This window comes from Teleopsis dalmanni, chromosome 1, assembly GCF_002237135.1.
Source record: "Teleopsis dalmanni isolate 2A chromosome 1, ASM223713v2, whole genome shotgun sequence".
NCBI lineage: Eukaryota > Metazoa > Arthropoda > Insecta > Diptera > Diopsidae > Teleopsis > Teleopsis dalmanni.
This window is the reverse complement of record NC_051846.1, coordinates 44,914,994-44,938,337: the sequence shown is the minus strand read 5'-3', so window position 1 is coordinate 44,938,337 and position 23,344 is coordinate 44,914,994. Positions and strand designations below refer to the sequence as shown.

Genomic DNA, 23,344 nt, shown 5'->3' with positions numbered 1-23,344 from the left:
TGTCGGAAGCATAAATATATATATACCTCTATATATATGAAGGAACTTGTATCTCTACTCTCTTGTCTCTACTACTTTCATCCTCCCAGAAGACCTTGTTCTAGCATTGCGCTATAAACCCTCAATACCTGACCCACTACTTCGATGAAGTGGACCATAACCTCTCCACTATCCCCTTATATAACCGGGGCTTTCGTGGCTCCAGTCACAAAGTATATGGTTGATCCCACTCCCGCTAGTTAGCCGTAACCCCTCTCCCTTCTATATCACCCATCCTATCTAGTTCATGCCCTTGCTTTGTGATTTAGATAAACCTAGTTCACTAGGTATTAAGTCCATTTTCTCATTTTTCTCTCCCATGATTACTGGAATGAAGTTTTCACATTGCTGTGGAAATCTTACATTCCTAAGAGGTGGTTTTAGTGGGTTGAAGTCTTACACTGTGGCTTTCGATGCTTTCCACCTACTGCAAAAAAAAAGGAACTTGTATATATATTTGATACACTACTTTAATATTTAAATATACTTTAGTTTTTTTTTTACCTATTTTAAGAATCCCCTAAAGAGAATTTTCTGTTCAAGATACACAAATACACAAATTTATTTTTTATTTATTTTATTTTTATGGTAAATACAATTTCAGTTAACTTTTTAACAATTTCATCTTCAAGGATAATGTAAATGTATTTTAATTGATGTTATATATTGATTTTTTATAATAACATAACATATTTTAGTCATCTTTAATGAAAATATATAAATTTTTTTATAAAAATAAATTTATATAGATTTATGAATTAAATACTTATATATTCTTCATCTATGTCATCAAGTACCCCTTTAGGGAATTTTCGTTACTTATTCATTAATACATAATATGATTTTCAATATCCTTACAAGCTATTAAAATGTTATGCTTAATTTTAATTAATATGTTTTAGACACTAAAAATAAATTAAATTTGTGTTGAATCGAAATATGAATAATTTTCTCATATCTATATATATATATACATATATATATATGTATATGTATAGAATTATATATATTTGAATTATTCCGATATATCGATATAATCTCTACTCTACTTAAAACGCACATTTGAAATATATAATTTAATAATTCAAATAAATATTTTTTAATTATTATTACACACTCTTCTCAACTAAATGTTTTGCATTAAAATAAACCTATATTCATTTGGGTAATTTTTATTTTGTTTAATTATTTCTATTTTTTTGACAAGTTCAATTAATTTATTAAATGTTGTAAAATTGTTTAGGCAATTAATTGTTAATACCAGTAAAAGCAATATTTTTATGCACGGATAGTGTAATTTCTAATATTTTTAAAAAAGTTACAGAACATATTCCATAATAATACATATAGTAGCGCCATCTTGTAATAGTACTTATACGCTTGTATCGATTGTTCCTATTTTCTTCATTCTCAACTGCTTCACTAATAATGAGATTAAAGAATTAATGCCAATATAAAATCTTTGTCCAGCATCGCATATGTTCTCCGTGATATCACATTTGGTCAGTAATTCTAATCAAGTGATCTTCAATACATAATTCTACGACTCCAAATGATCCTCAGCACATATGCTTGGCGTATAGTTCTAATAATTTAAATTAATATATAAAAAATGTTCTGGAACTCTTTTGTTTTACTCTGTGCTGTCCTAAATAGCTTGGTGCTAATATACCTCAAAACATATTTATATATATTTATATATACAATTATTTGTAGGTCAATTCCAACCAATTTTAACCTAAAACGTACATCTTTAAGTTGTTGCACTTTAAAAAAAAAAAAAGAAATAAAATAAAATAAAAATACAAAAAATAATTAATTTAAACAATTAACTGCGTCTATCGTATGCTAAACAAAAAATAAAAATCATGACAAATGTACACATAATCGTCTAGTTACTAACAATAGCTTACTAAGTTACAGATTTATTAAATAATTAAAAACTAATTCTAAAACTCATTGTTTCTTGAATGAGAAACATAAATTTTGGTATAAATTTAAAATATAGTAAAGCTTGAAATGAATTTACGGATTTTCGGGTGGTTCTTTCAGTATTAAAATGCTTTTAGGTGCCCCATCCAGATCAGCGAGAATGACTGAATGATATTCTTCATGTACAGAATTAGAATTTGTTTCTTCCACAAGCGCGTTGACCGCATTATTACTTGACAGAAAGTTACCCGAATTTGGTATATACTCTACTGTAGCATAGCCCGACTTCGATACCGAAGGGGCTTCAGCATTTTCCGATGCAGCAATTGTATCATTTTCATTCAGAATCGGATTTGTGGAATTAGTTAAGTTCGTTGTAATTATTGAGGCTTCATCAATATTAAAAACTACGGGTGTATTTATATGTTTCGATTCATTAATGTATATATCCATATCAAAATTCGTTATGGTTTTCGAAGTTGTTGTTGTAAAATCTGCACCAATTGGTAACATTGTTATTCCCTGATTATGTGTGTTATTATTATTAATGTCGATCGAACTTTCAGTTAATTTTGGGGTTTCATTTTGTGTATTTTCATTTCCTTCACTTTCAATATTAATATTTTCCTGTTCCGCCGTCGAGGTTGTTGTGGGTGCTGGTGTTGTTGTTGTAGTTGTAGTTGTTGTGGTCGTTGAAGTAGTAGATGTCGTTGTCGTAGTTAATGCTGATGGTGAAGGTATGAAAACTGTTTTTGTGATTGTTTTGATTATCGGTGGTGTATTAATTACTGCTTTACCAAGTGGTGTAATTATTGGTGGTAAGTTCTCATCTGGATTAATCAATCTAGGTATTATAACTTCCATTAGTTCCTTAGTGTTTGTTATATCGATATTTTGCAGTAAAAATGAAGGGTATGATTTATAAAGTTCTTCAAGTGCACTGCATACTTCCTTCTTATTCGTGAAACACTGTGAGCTGCCTCGAATACTTGCATTCTGTCTCTGCATCATTTGACAGAGTTCGTTAAGTCGTTGATCGCACATGATTGGATTATCTACGATAAATAGGTAATTTTAGAGAATATAAATAAAATTTATATGAGTAGTATTACTAAATACCTTCCAAATGTATTTCCAAATCATTAAGCACATTGTGACTAAGACAGCGAGATTGTTTCACTAATTCGGCAGATATCGTTGCAATTTGATTATTTGTTACATTCACCTGGCAAAGTACTGGTAATCCATGGAAATCTCGTTCCAATTTTGTTAAGTTATTGAACGGTGCTTTTAATATTTTCAAATTTGGTAGACGTGTCTAAAAGAACAAAAACAATTCAAATCTTCTTTATATAGTAAGTAACACATATTATTATTACTATATATTATTAAATCTTACTTATTAAATATAATTACTTAACAAATTAAAACTAACATTAGGAAATAGTTAAATAAAGTCTTTTAAATACATATATATTTTAGATGTGCTGATCTAATGTGCTAAACTATTAAAGATCAAAAAATCAATAAAATAAAAGATATGAAATAAGAAATAAGATATGAAATATAATTCTATTCGTAATAATATCTTTTCAAATAAAAATAGTTACTAACATACAAATATATTTTAGCCTGTAATTTAGTCAAATTTACTTTAAAATATAAAATAAAAGTAAAAAAAGAAGCGTTAGCATAGAAATGACAAGACAACAACAAAAATTTTAGTTAATTTATTAAAGTTTGGCTAACTATACAACGCTGATTCGAGTATTGCCAAGTACTCACATTAGTGGTCTTAGGAAATATTCGATATTTTTTTAATTAGTTTATAGTCCGTATCTGGATGTCTAAGTTGTTTTACGCAACATTGTATGCCGTGGACGCCTAACACTACGATGTTCAAAAACACAACGTATTGATACGAAGCGTCAATCAATAATTGGAATATCCTTAGAAATTCCGCCGGCACCAAATTAGAAATGCGTGTAAGACATAACCCCCATCTTAGTACGATGCGAGGCCTATCCCGATGCGAGGCCTATCAGTGAGCTACGGGCCCACTGACCCCCGCAGTACCAGATACTCACCTCGAATATATTCTGGCACGGCAAGTATATTCTGACCCCTTCCCCGCAGGGGGATTTATAGTCCGTATATAATTTGTTGGACTACAAGTGCTAGACTTTTAAAAATAGTGCCTGTCAAAATAGAAACGTTGACTAACCGTATTTTTCCAGAAGTAGCCAAGGCTCCAAAAACTTTCAATAGTCAAGTTTTTTGTCACTTTTTATTTCTTTATTTAAGTGACACTATCTAGAGCACTGTGCTTTAAATTAGAATTAAATTAGAATTAGAAACACAAGTTCAACGAATTGAAAGTTAATTCTTGAGGTTGCCTATTTTTATTTCAAAGCTATGTTATACATATTTTTACTTTCTATATGTAAGGCACCTTTTTTGGGTGCAATTTTCAGAGAAGCTTTATAACTGTTACGCTACCAGTTCGCTAATCGCGATTAAGAAAAGCTGATGAATATTATTGTTCGTATTTTCTCGAAACAACGTGATATGGTCAGCGAAACTTCAATAAATTAACTAAAATTTTTGTTGTTGTCTTTTCATTTCTATTCGAACGCTTTCAACTTTTAAATAAATTGTTTTTGTCATAAGACGCATCACTTACGACAAAAAAATTAACATTAAAAAATAAATATAATTAACTTGACTACACTTTAATGTATTACATAGTTTTAGTCAAATTCTAACGCAATTCTTTTAATTCTTATAATTCATAGATTCAAGTGAACACAACTTACCGTTTCTAATTCCTGTAAAGTTAACAGTTGATTATGAGACAAATCCAAAAGTTCCAAATGCACCATTCCGATAAAATCTTCTGGTAGTATTTGTTCGATTTCGTTGTAGGATAAAGTTAGTATACGTAAACTATCCAAACCCATTAAAGCAGCATCCAAAGATTTGAGACGATTATGATCCAAATTAAATTCAACGAGTACTGAAGCTTTATCAATGCTATTATCTTGACGTCCTGTAAGTGTTTCTATGCGATTATATGAAAGGTCAAGTGTTTTAAGATACATAAGGCCGCGTATCTCATTCATAGAGAACTCTTCGATTTCATTGAAAGAGAAATTGACTTTTGTAATACGTTTCATTGGTAATAAGGAACAATTTAAAGATTTAATGTTATTAAAATCCATTCTAATTTCTTCCATTTTAACCACAGACTTGAATTCATCCTGTGCCAAATATTCTATCTTATTGTAATGTCCGTAAAATTCATTTAATTTTTTGGCATTCTTCAATTTTCCATCAAGTGATCTAATACGATTAGAATGAACGTGTAAAGTTTCCAAGTTGGTCATATAACGCATACTCTCCGGCAAATGTTCCAATTGATTATCAAATGCAATTATCAATTGTAAGCGATTCGATTCCGGTAACTCATCGTCCAATGATTTAATATTATTCATATTCAAAAACAGTGATTCCAATTGATTTAAGTTGCGCAATGTACCATTAAGACTTTCGATTTGATTGCGGCCAAGATGTAGCGATACTAAACTTTGTGGGAAAGTGCCCTTCTCCAAACGTTTTATCTCGTTAGTGACCAAAAACAAAAACTTCACCATTTGAGTACCTTTAAAATCATCTTGCAACACCGACTTCAGACGACATCTGCCCATATCAAGCGTCTTAATTAACGGCATGTGACTGAGCATATGTTTCGGTATTGTTTCAAGTTCATTGTCACCAATACTCAAAAACTCGACATTCGATAACCCACGAAACGGTAATTCGGGCAAAGTTCTAAAATTAGAAAAACAAAATTTATTTCTAATTAATAAAAAATTAATTTTTTTTCTTAATAATTTTTTTTTATTTTTACTAACGTTTTTGTATATCTGTGAAGTTGTTAAATGTACATAAGCCGACTCAGATAAACATAATCAAATGGGCTATCACGTCACGAGCATTGACTTTAAATGATTCATTGTTTTCATTGTTATTAAAAAGCATTGGGATGTGTGAGAAAAGATAAAGGAATAATTGTCGTTGATTGATTGTAAAGTATCTGAACCGAATCTGAACAGTTCAGGTTCATTGCATTTTTGTAACAATCCTTTTTAGCATAATTTTAACTCAATTCATAAGTTCATCTATAATTTTTAAAACTTTTTGGATCAGATCATCGTTATTTGATGGAATTTATTCACTTGTATTACATATAATGTTATAAAGGATTAGAAACAATATCTTGACTTATTAAAAGCAAAAATATGAAGTTTAATATTTGAAAAAAATATCATATCTATTTTTCAAGTCGAAAACCTCGAAATGCAGTAACGCAGTGTTAAGACTGTTGTACTTCACTCGACAAATATGCAGCAATATGTGTCATTTTTCATACAAAATCCATAGAAAATCCATATAAAAGTGTGCTAAAAAGGCTTGCTAAGTCAAAGTGTAAACATAGTTTAAGTTTGGATTATGGTAAGCAAGCTGAATATATATAAAAAAAACAATTTCACTTAATTATTAGTAGCGCATATAACAAAACTGCTATTTTAATACTTTGATAATTACATCTGTTTAAATTAAATAAATACATTTATTCTGATTAATAGTTCTACAATAATACTAAAATGCAATGAATGAAAATTTTTAATCATTTTCCAAACAAATTTAAAACTCTAGAACCAGGGTTTATTTATATTTATATCCAGAAATAATAACCATAAAAACACATGGGTAAGTGTGTATATTAGCCATGGGTTTGTCAATTATTTAATTAAATTATTTTAAATCATTATTCAATATACACTAGCAAAAGATTAGCACTAATAAAGTTTGTTAATAGAATACAACAAGTAAAATATTTGCACATATTAGTATATTATATATACGTATATATATATATAAATATATATATATTGTTAAAATATGAATAGAAAGGCAAACATTTGAAATGTATGAAAAAAGAACACTGACAAATGATCAATCAAGGCATAAATGGAAGTTTGGCAGAAAAGATATATGGATTAAGAACTCAGATCCAGTAGTTAGCCTCAACATCACTAACGCATGTTAAACGACGGAAATAAAGATATGTTAAAAATATAATACTTCAACATGCTGCCGAACTTGATTCGTGTATATATATGGTTCTATATTAGTATTAAATTATACAACATAATAACATGGTAGAACAGATAAAAAATATAATGTCATAATTGCCTAAACCAGAGATTAGTTCTATTAGCTCAACAAACACTTAAAGTGGTGTAGAGTAAATATTTTGATATAATTAATATAGACGATCACAAAACCTTTTCAACTCTATATTCAAAATAATGGAGAGAAAAAACAGATTTTGTTGATATACTTAAAAGCTAACAGTGCTAAAATAGTAAAATAACTAGCCTGCATTAATAAAAAATGATCCAAAATAATCCAAAAATCCTATGACGTATGGTACATCAACATAATTTAAGAAACAGACCAAGTCGGTTAAAGTACTCACCAATGAAAAATAATGTGGTATTAAATGTTATATAAAATTTAATGAAGATATACACAAAGACTTGAGAGTTAAGAGTGTGCGAAGAAGGTATATCAAAGATAGAGCGCTGAAATTGTTTGATGTTGTGTATCCTCATACTAATTCAGAATTTCATTGTCTTATATAAAATGCACTATATACTGAATCAGAAAGATATGCTGAGCTTCAAACTATACTTGCTTAAATTCACCTGACAATGTTAGTATTAGAATTCAATGGAGCTGTTGTTACAGTGGATCCCCCAAGTGACCATAGACACTATCAAGTAAATGTGATTTAGACACTGACTCGCATTTCATCGAGCAAAAAATAATAAATTTATAAAAGATGGTAGAAACTACGGTATGTGTTTTTTGAAACAAGTGAATTCGTTGTGTTCAATATAAACTTGAACTATGAAAAGTAGAAAAATACGCCTGATAAAGGACGCTTTCGATAAAATCTATTTAATTGCTTTTATAAAAAAAATAATGAGAGACTATATATTCGTGATAACAATAATTTATCTATACAATCTAAAAATACCAAACATTTTATATGAATTTCGTTTGTGGCATGAGTTTAAAGATATGGATATTGAAGATATATGATTTCAATAAGTCAAGAAATTTCTTGGAAATATTATTTTATTTGACCAAGGACCAAGTAATAGATGGGCTGGTAGCGTGCGGCACGATGTCAGAGAGATAAATATCTCCAATAAGGAAACGAAGGCTAAAAATAGAGAAGAATGAAAGAGTGTTCTGAAACAAGCTTAAGATCTAAATGGACTATCTAAAACTATTTTAAACTTAGGTGGTCCATTTAAAACTTATATGGTTCATTTAGGACCTAATAACAATTATGCTAATCTTATGATTTCATTCTAATGTAAACACAGCAAGTGAATTTGTTAATAAAACTTTCACAGCGAAGTAACAAAACTCCAGAAAAATGTGCGAACATAAAAGTCAACCGTAGTTGGGTCAGTTGGTTACAGTGGGCTGACTATGAGCTTCAAATTTGGCAGGGCACGATTTCGATTCCTGGTGCTTGCAGTCTTAAAAAATTATTTACGAATAATTAAATACAAGAATTATTTCCAAGACCACTGATGATGGGTATTTGGCAATACTCGAAACAGCTGTATGATCAGCCAAAAATTCAATTAATTAAAATAATATAAAATGAATTTTTGTTGTTGTAGTTAACTACTGTTCGAAAAACCTCTTCAAACATTTTAATAAATCTAATTATCATGATGATGAAGAAAATGAATCACTTGCATGCAGTTTGTCACTAAACTACCTGGGCCTACGATTAGGACCACAAAACATCAGAATATTTTTGTAAGGTTGCTCAAGACGATAGTGTTAATGCAGACATGTCAAACTCTAGTCGCCTTGAAAACAAAGACCCCATCCCTTAAGTTATTGCCTGGGCACTGAAAAATAATAAATTAGGCACACATATAGGTCGTATGTGAGGCATTTTTCTAGTGGTCTCTGTGTTTTAAAGATATGTAAGAGTAGACTGACTAGGTGATTGATAAACCCCTTATAAAGTGTCGTATCTTTTAAGATTTCTATCGAAACATTAAATTTATTGCTTCAGTCTGCTAAAAGTGCTGCCAATCTAATACAAATTGTTAAGTTTTTAGTATTATAAATATTTCTGTAAAATATGTTATTTCTTAAGCTAATTTATTAATTATGAAAGTTTAATTTGGTGTCTGTGAAGTTACTATATAATTCATGGGCGTAGGGAAGTTGAGTAAAGATATTTCTGCATTTTATATTCCTCTTGATATAGTGGCAGTAGCACTGGTTTTAATTTTACGTCAAGTTAATTTAAGCAGAACATTTATTTTAGTTCGTACAAAAATAGATCACAACCATTAGAAATTCCATCACTTACAGTTGGCGCTGAACGCATCACTCTAAGAATATTTGACTTTCTATAGTGGAAGAATCTTTAATTCTTTTTATGGCAAGCGTCTAGCCTGATAATTTATCACAACATGTTTAGCTGAATTAATGAAGCTGTTAAAAGAAAACATTTGGCGCCTGCATCTAGCGAGTCTGTCAGCAAGGACGGATGCTACTCTCTTTCGAGATGAATAATTCATATGGGAATGTGGCGCTATGTGATTATTGTGCGTTAAAATAAAAATTAATAACATAACAAGGTGAACAATCTTACTCCGCTCATCAAACACGTTAAATGGAAAATTTAGACACGTCCTTTGTCAACTTGTCACTTTGCGCATTCCACGAATTCCGTTATGGTTCGATGTCTAAAGAATTATGCGGTTGCGATTGGACTGAGTCTATTTTTAGAGACTGTAGGATCATTTCATTTAATTAATTCTTGTTATTTTTATTGTGTACTCGTGTTAAAATATTGTATTTAAATACAAAAAAAAAACATTCAATATTTTTTCGAACTTGATAAATATTTTCAAAAATATGTGACAAGAAAGTGTAGACAAAGTGTATAAAATTGTCACACGACCTATTGTTGCCCTCGCGATTATTGATTGAATGCAATAAGAAATTTTAATTAAATTTTTATAGCCTATACTGACCCTAAACGAAATATTCTGCACTAAAGCACAATTTTAAAATCATACATTTATGTATATATATGGTATATAGTGATTTATAATTATATAGCAATATTTATATTTTTATGAATAAATATATCTCTGACTTCCTCTATAAACTGTTTTATACATCGGTTAATACATCTACTTTATAGAGTCATATTTTGTTATCTTATATAAGATGCCCGTAACTTTCGTTCATATATGCATCAGTACCAGGTAAACTACTAGCATTTCAAGGTCTCATTCGCTTCATTATATTAAGTTCTCCGTTTTTATGGTAACAGATAAACCTGGTATGTTGTACCTTTTTTTGTATCTTTTTTAAATGGATGCAAGCAAGCTACCTCCTCTTAACCACAAAAAGGTTCCTGGTTTACGGGACTTTTTGACTTATTAAATTAATTAAAAGTATATATTTATAAACAATATAAAAAACAACAAATTAAGTGGAAGGTGCTGAAATGAACAGATACCGAACTATACAGTGCTGATCCGATATAAACCGACATATTATTTTCGTTTCGATTTCGACTTTCAGTTCGGTAAATATATTTGTTTTTGTTTCTATTTTTGGTTTAGTTCAGGTTCAAAGCCCTGGGGTTGAGACCATGCAACGCTAAATGTATACTTTATAAGAAAAGATCAACTGGTCTAAACTTAGATCCTTCATTAAATAGCAATGAGCATAATTTACTAGCATAAAAATACACAGGTATATGGTATATTAATATAATGTGGTGAAAACTTCTGAAGAATGGGTTTTCTGAAGACCCATTGCTTATATTCTATAGTCGTATAAGAAAAAAAATTGAGGTTTTAAAATATTTTACTTAAATTTGCGGCATAATGAAAGCCTTTCACTATACAATTTACTAAAAAGCAATTTCTACAGTTCTACAATGCAAATCCAAAGTTTAAAGTGATAGTGAACGGTTGGAAATATTCCATAATAATTACTCATCAATAAATTATTGAAAGTGTCGTCTTGCTAAAAAAAGAGAAATGTTTCTATATTTTATTCTATTTTTTTTTTTGTTGTACGTACGTACATTTATGCACTTTGAAGATCATTAAGCCTGATAATTGCCATAATAATAACAACAATAATAACAACAATAATAAACAAACAAACGAAACTTATGTGATTGAACAGAATATGATCATGCAAAAGAAGCGATTGAATGTATGACATGGGCTGATTGGTAGGCAGGCAACCGGGCTGGCTCAGTCCACTATCGTACTTTGCTAATTCTTATCTCGCAGGAATAAAAGTATTTTCGCTTCTCGGCATTAAGTGAACTTGTTTTGAAATTATAATCAAAGCGAACGCTTAAATAAATCTGCAGTCGATTACTTAGTCGTATTTATAATTTTTCTGATTTTCTCCTCTGAAGAGCACATATACACAAACGTACCATAAATAAACTCAATATATTTATTTATTTATTTATATACATATTTATTATTAATTTCTCCTGATTGTTATCAATGAATATTTACTTTTCATTTGCTTTAGGTGTGCAATTTGCCGCTACAATTTAATTTTAATTATTTAATACAAAAAAAAAAATAAAATAAATATATACTTATATTGAGTGATGAAATTAAATTTAAAACATTAAATATACATTAAAATAAACATTAAAAATTATTATGGCGCCAATTGTAAAACGTTTTAAAATTATCGTTGAATTACCGGCCACGCTATTCACAGATAATTTTTGTAGTTAACTTTGGGGATTTACTTCAGAAACTTGAGTGTCAACTACGAAACTTTGTTACGATCGAAGAATATAAATATTTTTATTTTTTCAGTAAAGAATTTTTTTATTTTCATTTATTTAATCTGATTATTTTTAAAAGCAATTAAAAATAAATATTCGTCCGAATTTATTCGAATTTTATAAAAATATTTACAATGTTTAAGAACATGTAAAGCTCCTTAATTAACCTTTAAGAAGTTTTTAAATATCATTTATTGTTATTGGTCTTAGACTTAGCAGTCCTAAAAATGAAAATACTATAAGCCATAACGCATGATAACCAACCTACTAAAACATCTAGTTTCAATAATCAGAAATTGTGTGTAATAGGGCAACTGCATCCACCTCTGCTCGTTTCTAAAAATAGAAATATCCTAAGAAACCAACATCAATGTTTCAATAATCCTCAAAGGATGCATGAACGTGGTGACAAGTTCCCAACCCATCTTAAAATCTGAGGAATCAACTTTGGGTCTCGAAAGAGCCGGACAGTGGCACAATAAATGTTCGATCATTTTATTCTAACCGGTCACTTTCTGCTTTTTATTGTTTATGTCCAACAAAACGTTTTGAGACAGAAAATTTCATATCTGATATTATTTTCTTACCGAAACATTAGTGCCATGTTTGACTAACTCATTAGCAGTGCAATTTCCTACGATATCACTTGGATGCAGAACCCAAATTAGCTAAATATTTTATTTATATCATTTAGAGTTCAGCGTAACAATTCAGTGTTTTTGACCACATGTTAACATTTGTAAGTCATTTGATGACAGTTTAGTTCAATAAATATAAAAATATTCCAATAAACCGCTAATGTAAAGTTTATTGACTATTAATAGTGTACAAAAATATACTGCCTCCACTTTATCCGAGTTTTGAGTCATCCGTGTAAATATATTAAGATTATCCACTATTTAATATGTATGAATACATTATTTTCTGTTCTCAGGATCTTCTCGATTCAAACTAGTGAAGAAATATGCCTGTCAACTGCTGCAACTAAAGCGGAAACTACTCAACACTGCGGTTGACAGATCGATGCTGACAGATGATTGCGTACTAAAAAGACATATTATGACATTTGATTTACCCTATAATAACTTTTATCGTGGTTGTGGATCTGAAGCGGAGAATAAGTCAATCTTTCAACTTATTTAAGTTGAAATTATTAAATTATATGCAGACATTAAAGCCATGTTTATTATACTAGTTAACATAGATTATCATCTTTCTTATAGGGAAAGAGAAAGTACTAGTAAAATGACTAAGTAAATTGTAGTGTATGCAATAGAGATAAAGAGCATATAGAGCACCTATGTAAAAGATTTTCGAAAAACTCTATGACATTTCACAGAATCCTTGTTTTGATTTAACTTACAAAAATATATCAACTTATCTCTTCTTAACATATTTACAAAAAAAGCTTCAAATACTATGTAAATGGGAGTCATTTACAAAATCTTGTGACGGATGGTATTCTGGATAACAGCCAAGCGAAATACTACTTAAATAAAGGTAAAATAATGAAAATTCAATTTAATGTACATATCCGGAAAAAATGTATATGGAATAGGTACTGTGTGAAAATTAGAATAATGTTGACAAAATGCAATTACATAGAATCGGAAAGGTATAAACTGACTAGAACTGACCAATTAAATTTGAAAGAGGGTTATTTTAAAAGACTTTTAATAACTTGTGTAATAAAATGAGGTGAATGGCATAAAAAAGACATGTATTGAAATCTTTTAAGATTCCTTGTACTCTTAAAAGAAACGTGGTTTATATAATATATTAACAATACATAATTTTCTTTACAATGCACGCTTAATATATATACATATAAGAACGCTGTAATGGCTAAGTTTCATATTGCTTTAGTAGAAACAATAAATGTAGGTTTCTTCATGATCCATTAATGTAACAGATTAACATTTAAGTCCATATAGTAGTCTATATCATTATATCATATATATGATATATATCATACATCAAAAAATATTGAATAACTATGGTTACAGGCTCCTCGGGTAGGTATGCAGATCTGAGGTCAGTTATTGCTTAGTCTGATGAAGTAATAAACAATGATCAAGTCAAGGCGTACAGGCGGGTTTTGAAGAAACCTCGCAGTTAATAAAAGTAAAAGTGCTCAAGTGCACTTACTCAACTAGCCTCAACATAATAATGAATGCAAAGTTTTACTATATTAATTTTTCAAGGAATATAAAACTGCGTCATGGCATTTAATCTTTCTGAAGAAAACTAAGACTATTGTTTCTCCACATCAATAATATTAGTTTAATCGAATAAAAATATGTAGCAACTTTCCAAGAAAGTTTATTTATTTCTACATAACTTGAATTTAGTTCCGTATATATAAATACAGTGGCGGTATTGAGGATAAGCGCATTGGGTACGGTCGGGCAATAGAAATGAAGGGGCGCCAGATCCAAGTTTTAAAATTCTTTTCCTTTAAGTCTTTAAGTCTTTACTGTCCGTAAAACGTAAGCTTCTATGTTATGAGATACTTAGAACATAATAAGCATTGTACAATAACCAGTGGCACCACTGTAGGGAATTCCATATATTTTTCATTGCTCAATCGTCAGAATGGCAACTTAAGTATTGTTGACATGGATCCCGATAATAGATAGGGGACAGCAAAGTAATCTTGTGATGTTGTGAGAAACTTGGAACATAATAAGCAGTGTGCAATAACCAGTGGCACCACTGTAGGGAATTGCATATATTTTTCATCGCTCAATCATCAGAATGGCAACCTAAGTATTAATGACATGGATCCCGATAGTAGATAGGGAACAACAAAGTAATCTTGTGATGTTGTGAGACACTTAGAACATAATAAGCAGTGTACAATAACCAGTGGCACTACTGTAGGGAATTGCATATATTTTTCATCGCTCAATCGTCAGAATGGCAACTTAAGTATTGTTGACATGGATCCCGATAGTAGATAGGGGACAACAAAGTAATCTCACATGGGGCGCAAGTAGTGCTAAAATCGGCACTGTATAATATATATGTAAACGCAAATATATGTTTGTATATATAAATATATTGTGTTTTTCAAAAAAATACTCTAAACTAAAAAACAAACAAAACCGCGATTTTGTGCCAAATTAGTGGAAATTTTTATTCGAAAACAATAATAAAAACAACTCTTCAATTTCAATTTGTCACCAATTAAATTTATTTAATAAACATATTTTCTTTTTTATACATACATACATATTTATCTTTCAATTCTGAAACAATTACATATAAATTAAATCATTACGAACACATATAGTATCTTTTGGGTTGCTGGTTGTTTTTTGTGGAGAACTGGTCAGTGCCACATTATGGCAATAGGTCAATTGTTATAAATTGGCTGGCATCAATAGAAGAGATTGATCGTTCAACTGTGGGTCTAAGGCTAACGACGTAATTAAATTTTCTGCTCTTATTTATTTAAATGTGTTGTATCTCTAATATTTCTGTATACAAATATGCAACGGATTCAAAACGAGTAAACTACATTTCTCAAGAAATGTAATTAAAGACAATACGTATAGAAATTGGCATTCGAAACTGATTTGGCGCAATTCTAAAGTTGGGATTTTTCTCTAAAATTATTTCTTTTTTTTTTTATTAGTTAATAAAAATTAAAAGTTTTTATTGAAATTAAATTGTATACTTTTACAAATATGTATATTAAAATAAAATTATTTAATTGTTACGATAATGCCAATATTTTGGTAATATTAATTAATATAATATTATATTAATATTATATTATATGTATTAAGCTGTCTTGTATATTGATTTTATTCTAAAACAGAATTTTTCTTATTAATTATATTAATTCAATGGAATACTTTTTATTATTATTTATTTTTGCATATTTTTTTTTTTCGTTATTAACATTTATAATTTTTTTTTGTTAATTTTGATAAGAAAGTACATCAATAAAAACAAAATGCCGCTTGGTGTAGGAATCGCGCATTAAATAATTGTTGTACTTACGAGATTTATCAGCCCAAAGTAATTAAATGAATAAACAGAAGAAATAATTATATTTTTTATATATGTATGTACATATTTTAATTGCAAAAGAAATACACAAACTCATTCTTTAATTTGTTATTACAATTTAATTTGATTATTTCCCATTTTTTTTTAAATTTATTTTGTTTTTTCTTAATTTACCTACGCGTGTGTAAAATAATTTTAATTTTTCCGACGTTGTAAAGATGAGAAAAGCATCTCAAAACCACAGTCAAAGGGGAATTTCCTAATTAAACAGTCAAGAATAATAATAATAATAATAAAAAAACAAATAAATTACAATACAACTGTCCAAATTACAAGTGTAATTAGTCTGAGTTGTAATGATATCATATCACTTCTAAGAGTACACAATTTTTCAGCGAAATAATAATTAAATCAAATTTTTGTAATATGAAGACTTCAAATTTTTTAAAATATTTTTAGATTGTTATAACGTTGAAGCTCTTTACTCTTTTTTAACTCGAGGTATTTTCAAAACCCCTCTTTACACTTTGACTAGATTATTTTCTATCACTTCATCAGACTAACCAATAATTGACCTCAGATCTGCATACCTTCCCGAGGAGACTGTAACCATTTTGAGATTTGATAACGCGGTGTTGGTAAGTCTGTCAGTTTTCGCAAATAATTTAAGGGCTCTATGCTTTATGTATTTTTTGATGGGATCAATCTTGATGTCCCTAAGGATGTCGTTCGTCCTAATGTACCATGGAACTTTGAAAAGTCTTCACAGAGTCAATCCCTGTGTGGATTTACAAATTGTGTGGATTGAAGACAAATTTTAATTAAAATAATTTTTTTCGATAATTGATGTTAGTAGACTCAGCTGTTTTAAGCTATTTATTTTACTACACTATATGTCCATGTGATAATAAAGATATGATGGCCAAGAACGATATTAAATGAAGAACTCTATCTTTATAATGTTGAAATTCAAAAGCGAAAATTTGGGTGGGTAGGCCTTATGAAGACATGGAATCGCCACGGAACCCGACGTAAAAGAACAAGAACAATTAATACTGAAACTGAGAAATTGTTTAACGAACTTCAACAAATTTTGTAAAATGGAGATAGTTGGAAATCGTTTTTTGTGTCCTTAAGCTCGTAATGAAGTATGGAATAAATTAAAAAAAAATTATATACAGATATAGCATACTTCTTGAGACATCAAAGTTTAAAGGTACGAACTTTTTCGTATAGATTACACTAACAGAAACAACATATGCTATCTAATTAGCTCAGACTGATTGGAATAATACAATAGCCTGCAGACAAGTCAAAGAATCCATGCCGTATCGATCAAAAATCAGAACTAGGGAGCTACTTATGTTGCACAGAAGTGGCATCCGACTTAAAAAAAAGCCTAAAACAACAAAAATGTCGGTTCTTCTATGCTATTAAAAATTCTCAAATTATTGAAAAAATGCCTCTTAATAGTTAAAAACTGACAGTGTGTTACAGGATTTGTGCTGACATTATCGTCGGACCATATTTTTTCAAAGAAGATAGTGACAAAGTAACTACATTCAATCTGTTATTGAAACCAATTATTTGATCGTAAAATATTATGGTTCGAGAAAATGATACTTAGCACTTTTGGTTTCAACAAAAGAGGAGCTACATCTCATACAAAAGAGGAGCTACATCTCATACATCTCATGTCTCGATCGATTTCTTAAATTCATTGTTCGGCGGTCACTTGATACTAAAAAATATTGATTTCGACGGGCCTCCACATTTACCCAATTTCACCCAAGAAATCACCTTCTGTGGTTTCTTGGAGTCAAAAGTGTATACCTACAAGCAAAGAACATTAGACGAACTTAGGTCAATATCCACCATAACATACCTCAACATTCACCCAATTTCACACTCCCAAATTTCACACAAGCATATTACTCAATTTGACAAAAAAGTATCAAAATAGTACTAACAATTTAGCAATTATGATTTTACTGGCTGTATTCCCTGTTTCACAATCATAATCAGAGAAAAATATGAAACTCACGTGACCTTTCTTCTTATGAGATCCTGCATAATTGAGTTTTAATTAAGTATTTCTTTTTAAGATTCAAACTAGGCTATATTCTAAAAATGTAATTTCAAAAAGGAAGGTCTATACATTGAACTCACTATCAATAAATGCAAATACATACCCCTCGATTCTTAATAATTGCATTTAGAGTAGTGTTTAAGATACTTTCCTCTGTCCTCTGTCTATCAAACACCTAAATAAATTAGTTTGATTTATGCTTACAGCTTGAGAATGTTATTAAATATCAAATATGACAAGCAGAACTGATGTTTATTATTAGTTCAGATGTATCGATGTAGCAAGATCCAGGATACGATAATAACTTTAAAAGTGATTCATTTTGTTTGTTAAATTTTTAAAAAAATTTTTTTTTTAATTTTCTTCTTATTTAGATATGAAATAAAGTTTTATTTAGATATAAAATACAATAGATATAATACTATGATAATGGTACAATATCATTTCACAATAACATTTATTTTAGTTTCCGATGATATTTCACAGAATATTAGGATATTTGAAGACGGTATATAGATTCTCTTCCTTTAGTATATATGTAACATAACACCAAAATTCCGTGAAGCACAAAAGTATTATCAAAACTAAATATTTTTTATTATATATATCTCTCTCTCACTCTCTCTCTTGAATTTTTTATTATGGAGAAATACATTCTTGCAAAAACGTTAAAGTCACACCGTAACAAATCAGAGGTGTATATAGAACGTTTACCGTTACTGACCCATGCAATTGTTATTAGTTGACCTCACTACAAATAACAATTTTTAAATGATATACTTCCTTTGAGATACATTTATTTACGAACACTTATTTCTAAAAGTATGTAACGTTCAGAGAACTAAAAATGGAAGATTCTTATGACTCAATGCAAAATATTGTCATAAAAATGAAAGAAAAGAGTACAAAAATTTATAAAGTGAATTCCAAAGTAAGCAGTACCCAATAATTTCTTTGCTATCCATCCAAATATTAAAAAATTTTAATAACACATCAGTGAAAGTTCTACTTTACTGAATTTTGTAATAATGGAACTCCCTTCTTGAAATAAATATAGATATAACACAGTTTCTATCTATTTAAATGTAATAAAATTTTAATAATATATCACTGAAGAATATATTTTACCAATTTATGTTATTAGCAGACTTCCAACGACCCTCTTGAAATAAATGATTAGCTTACACCATTACATATAAATATATTAGGATATGTCACTGGACATAGTCCATACCCTCCCTCCATATAAAACGTCTTGTACAGCTTATCCAAAATAATTATGTTTAGTTAAATTGATAAATATAATAATAAATAAATAATAGTATCAAATAAATATAATAAAAATAAATAAAGAAAACTCAAAAATAAATAAAGAAAACTCAAAAATAAATAAAGTTACTAATAAATAACCTAAAATACATGTTTAAAAGAAACTGTATATTTTAAAGAACTTATATATTCATTTTTTTATCATTTTTAAAAAAAAGTCATTACATTTTAACAATTTTAATTATATTTAATATTTAAATTATAAAGGTTAGTCTGAATGTTAAACTATGACATTCATCGTGTTTTATAGATACCCTTCTTCGCAGACGTTATCCGAAACATAGTAAAAATAGATAGATTACTCTCCTACCCTATGCCGGAATATATTTTCTAAAAACAATACTTTTTAATAAACTAAATTATTTTATTTGAGTGTTAAACTATGACATTCATCGTGTCAAAAAGATCCTTCGTCGCAGACGTTATCCAAAAAATAGTAAAAATAGATAGAGTACTCTGTCACCGTATCCCAGAAATGAGGCAGCTACCCAATGACGAAACCACATAAAATAGACGCTTGAAACGCTTATTTCCACCTGAACTATCAATATAACAATTCATAGGGAACTACACATAAAACAATTTTAATCTATTTATTGACTCATCTACTCTTAATATTTAATTATCTTATTTTATTTAATTTAAATACTTTTTTATTATTTATTGTTAATATTTCACACACAACATGTAATTCTTAATATTGATTTGAATTATTATTGTAATTTCCACTACTGTTAAAACAAATACTAGATACAAAATCTTGGCAGTTGTATAAATAAAGGGAAGAGAAAAAAAATTATAAAGGAGGAGGGATTTCAGCCACCAGACTATGAAACACATTTGGCTCTGATCGCACTCCAAAGCCAGAGAGGGAGTCAAGGAATACTGGTAGAAGTTTATTATTTTAGTAAATTATAAAAATTGAATTTATATATATATTATTTATTTATATATTATTTTATTTATATATTATTTATATAACATTTAAATATTTTTTAATGAAGAGGTTTTTTCGAACAGTAGTGAACTACAACAACAAAAATTTATTTGATATTATTTTAATTAATTGAATTTTTGGCTGTATACCCATCATCAGTGGTCTTGAAATTATTTTTTATATTTAATTATACGTAAATACCTTTTTGAAGCTACAAGTACCAATGTTTGAACTCGTGCCTGCCAAATTTGAGAAGCTCAGAGTCAGCGCACCTTAACCAACTGACACAAAGCCGTACTTGACTTTTTATGTTCGCACATTTTTCTAGAGTTTTATTACTTTGCTATGAAAGTTTTATTAACAAATTTGCTTGCTTATTTAATTAATCTTTTTCATTCACTTTTTTGTACATTAATCGAATGATTTTGGAATTATTTCTTATATTTAATTATACGTAAATACCTTTTTGAAACTATAAGTACCAATGTTTCAACTCGTGCACTGACAAATTTGAGAAGCTCAGAGTCAGCGCACAAATTTGCTTGCTTATTTAATTAATCTTTTTCATTCACTTTTTTTTACATTAATTAAATGATCAATAACTCAATCCCATAGGATTGCTTTTTTTCAATAACATTAAGTTTGTGATATCTATTGTATTGAAGAGATAGTACTCCTTAAAAGGAACTTACCTCAAATTATTCCATTGCAAACGTAACTTATTCACATTTAAATTCATGTCCTTAAACGATAACATTTCCATGTCCTCAAGTTGTGAATACGTTATTTTCAAACTTATATTTAAGTTCGGATCGAATTTATTAGACAATTTGTCGACGATCTGATGAAAAGAATCGACCTTTTCACAAGTTAGTTCTAAGAATTTCAGGTTGTATAATGAAATTGAGTCGCAAGTGCATGGAGAGATTTCTGGACGTGCAGCACAATGTACTGACGCTACATTAGTAATACTTAAAACGGTATAAATTAACGAAGCCATCTTGAAATGTATATTTTCACGTTTTCAAATTCACACTTAATAAAATTCGAAATCAATCAATCAAATCACTTTGAACATAAATTAATAACGAAGTCACTTAAGTGACTTGCTTTGAAATCATTACAAGACACTAGACACTTTAAATTGACACTGGAAGAGGACAATTGTTATATAGATATTTACCATATATATTTTATATTTATTATACACTTAAAGTATTTGTGATATTTTATTGGATCATAAATAAAATAATGTCTATATGTGTGAATATCTATCTGGTTTAGTTAGAGACCTTTTTACTTTTTACTTTATACTTTTATCTACATTATTGAGTTCAAAATTTTATGACTTTTCGGTGACGCCTGCCTAACGCACAGGACTACACGTTGACTCCGGAGACAGAATTGTCTTTTTGGGAAAATATTTTCCACACATTGAGCGAGATTAGAGTTTAGCGATAACGACATATGTTTGGGGTTTCCATATTGTAAAATGCGTGCACTGCGGTACGCCTTTCGGTATCACAAGTAACGAAAATAAACACTTAAAAATACATGAAATATGAAACGGAAATGTGAAATGTGAAACGTTTTAAATTATCAACCGAAGTCAATATTTCTTCAAATTATTGTTGTATAAACAATTCTAAACGTTTGCGTTGTGTTATATGCATTTGCTCTGTATTTCGTATGTACATCACATAGTAATGTGTATTTACTGCTTAACATTTGACACGGAGATATCACTTGAAATAATCTATTAGAAATTCTTGAAAATAAAAACACAAAATTCGAATTTATTGTGGTTGCGGGTTTCAATGAAATTTATTTTCATTACATTTTTTTTCTTCGTTAAATTTTTCTCAATTAAAATAAAATTTCAATTTTTTAAAATTAAAATTAATTAAATAAAAAAAAATTTTTAATTATTTTTTTCAAATAAATATTTTTATTCGTTGATTATAATTTATATGGAAATCACTTTTTACACATTCCGATTCCTTACTGAACTTGCACAAATGCTGCAGTCTAAATACAATTTCGTAATTCACGTCTGTACTTCAACACGATCCGATAACGACTGGAAGGGAATACTGTTATACATTTCGTTGGAGGATTTGCAGACAAGTAAAAGCAAGAAGATCGCTCTTAATGATTTATTCTTTAGGTTGTGTTGTTGCACTCTGTTTTTGTTGCCGATGTGTCGATGTGTTGCTGTTGCTGTTGCTCAATGTGCAGCCAGCCTAAGCATCAGATACATTACATGCTCTTCTCAGCTAATCTGCTTATTGGCTGATTTTAGTAAACAAAAAGAGCCCCACTAACATAGGTGGACGCATTTGGTCCGAAGATATTCCGAGGAGCACAAGACTATGCCTACACAACTGCGAATATTACGAGTATTACATATTTTATGCAATACGGATACTTAACATACTATATAAGTAAAGGGAGAAATTTCTTTCTATAGAAATACACAAATTATTTTCAAAGCATACATATATCAGTTTTAGTCAAAATTCCCATAAAATAGCCATAAAAACAATTATATATATTACAAGTGAAAATTTTAATTTTTAGTGTAAAAACCCATTCTTATAAAAAATCAGCAATATAACTAACTATTATAGAGAACAATACATAAATAATATAAAACAAAATATAAAAAATAATTATTTTTAATTCATAATATAACTGATATACAATATACAATAAACAATATACCATATATTGCGAAAACTGACAGACTTACCAACATGCGTTATCAAATCTCAGAATGGTTACAGGCTCCTCGGGGAGGCATGCAGATCTGAGGTCAATTATTGCTTAGTCTGAAGAAGTGATTAACAATAATCCAGTCAAGGCGTAAAGAGGGATTTTGAAAATACCTCGAGTTAAGTAAGAGTAAAAGTGCTCAAGTGCACTGCCTCAAATAACTTCAACATAAAAAATATATATTATATAATGTATAATATGTGATATATAGCATATAATACATAATATGAAATATTATATTATATTAAATATTATTATATGTTATAAC

General features: G+C 29.0%; 1 protein-coding gene across 1 annotated transcript; it reads right to left on the bottom strand.

Annotated features, from left to right (window-relative positions):
- Window positions 1-1,867: 1,867 nt before the first annotated feature.
- LOC119670322 (podocan-like) lies at window positions 1,868-21,451 on the bottom strand. The gene is made up of 4 exons (XM_038080536.1): window positions 20,994-21,451; window positions 4,788-5,802; window positions 3,091-3,289; window positions 1,868-3,026 (listed from the first exon to the last, which is right to left on the bottom strand). Exons 1-4 carry the CDS (start codon window positions 21,299-21,301, stop codon window positions 2,065-2,067), a joined length of 2,484 nt encoding a protein of 827 aa, XP_037936464.1. The 5' UTR covers window positions 21,302-21,451; the 3' UTR covers window positions 1,868-2,064.
- Between the last annotated feature and the right edge of the window lie 1,893 nt (window positions 21,452-23,344).

What these genes read in the sequence shown, in the direction of transcription:
- LOC119670322 (XM_038080536.1), bottom strand. Translation starts at nt 21,301, where the DNA reads ATGGCTTCGTTAATTTATACCGTTTTAAGTATTACTAATGTAGCGTCA. An exon ending in CTTTACAGGAATTAGAAACG is followed by an intron (nt 3,290 to 4,787) that starts GTAAGTTGTGTT and finishes TTGTTCTTTTAG; the next exon opens with ACACGTCTACCAAATTTGAA. An exon ending in TTTGGAAATACATTTGGAAG is followed by an intron (nt 3,027 to 3,090) that starts GTATTTAGTAAT and finishes TATTTATCGTAG; the next exon opens with ATAATCCAATCATGTGCGAT.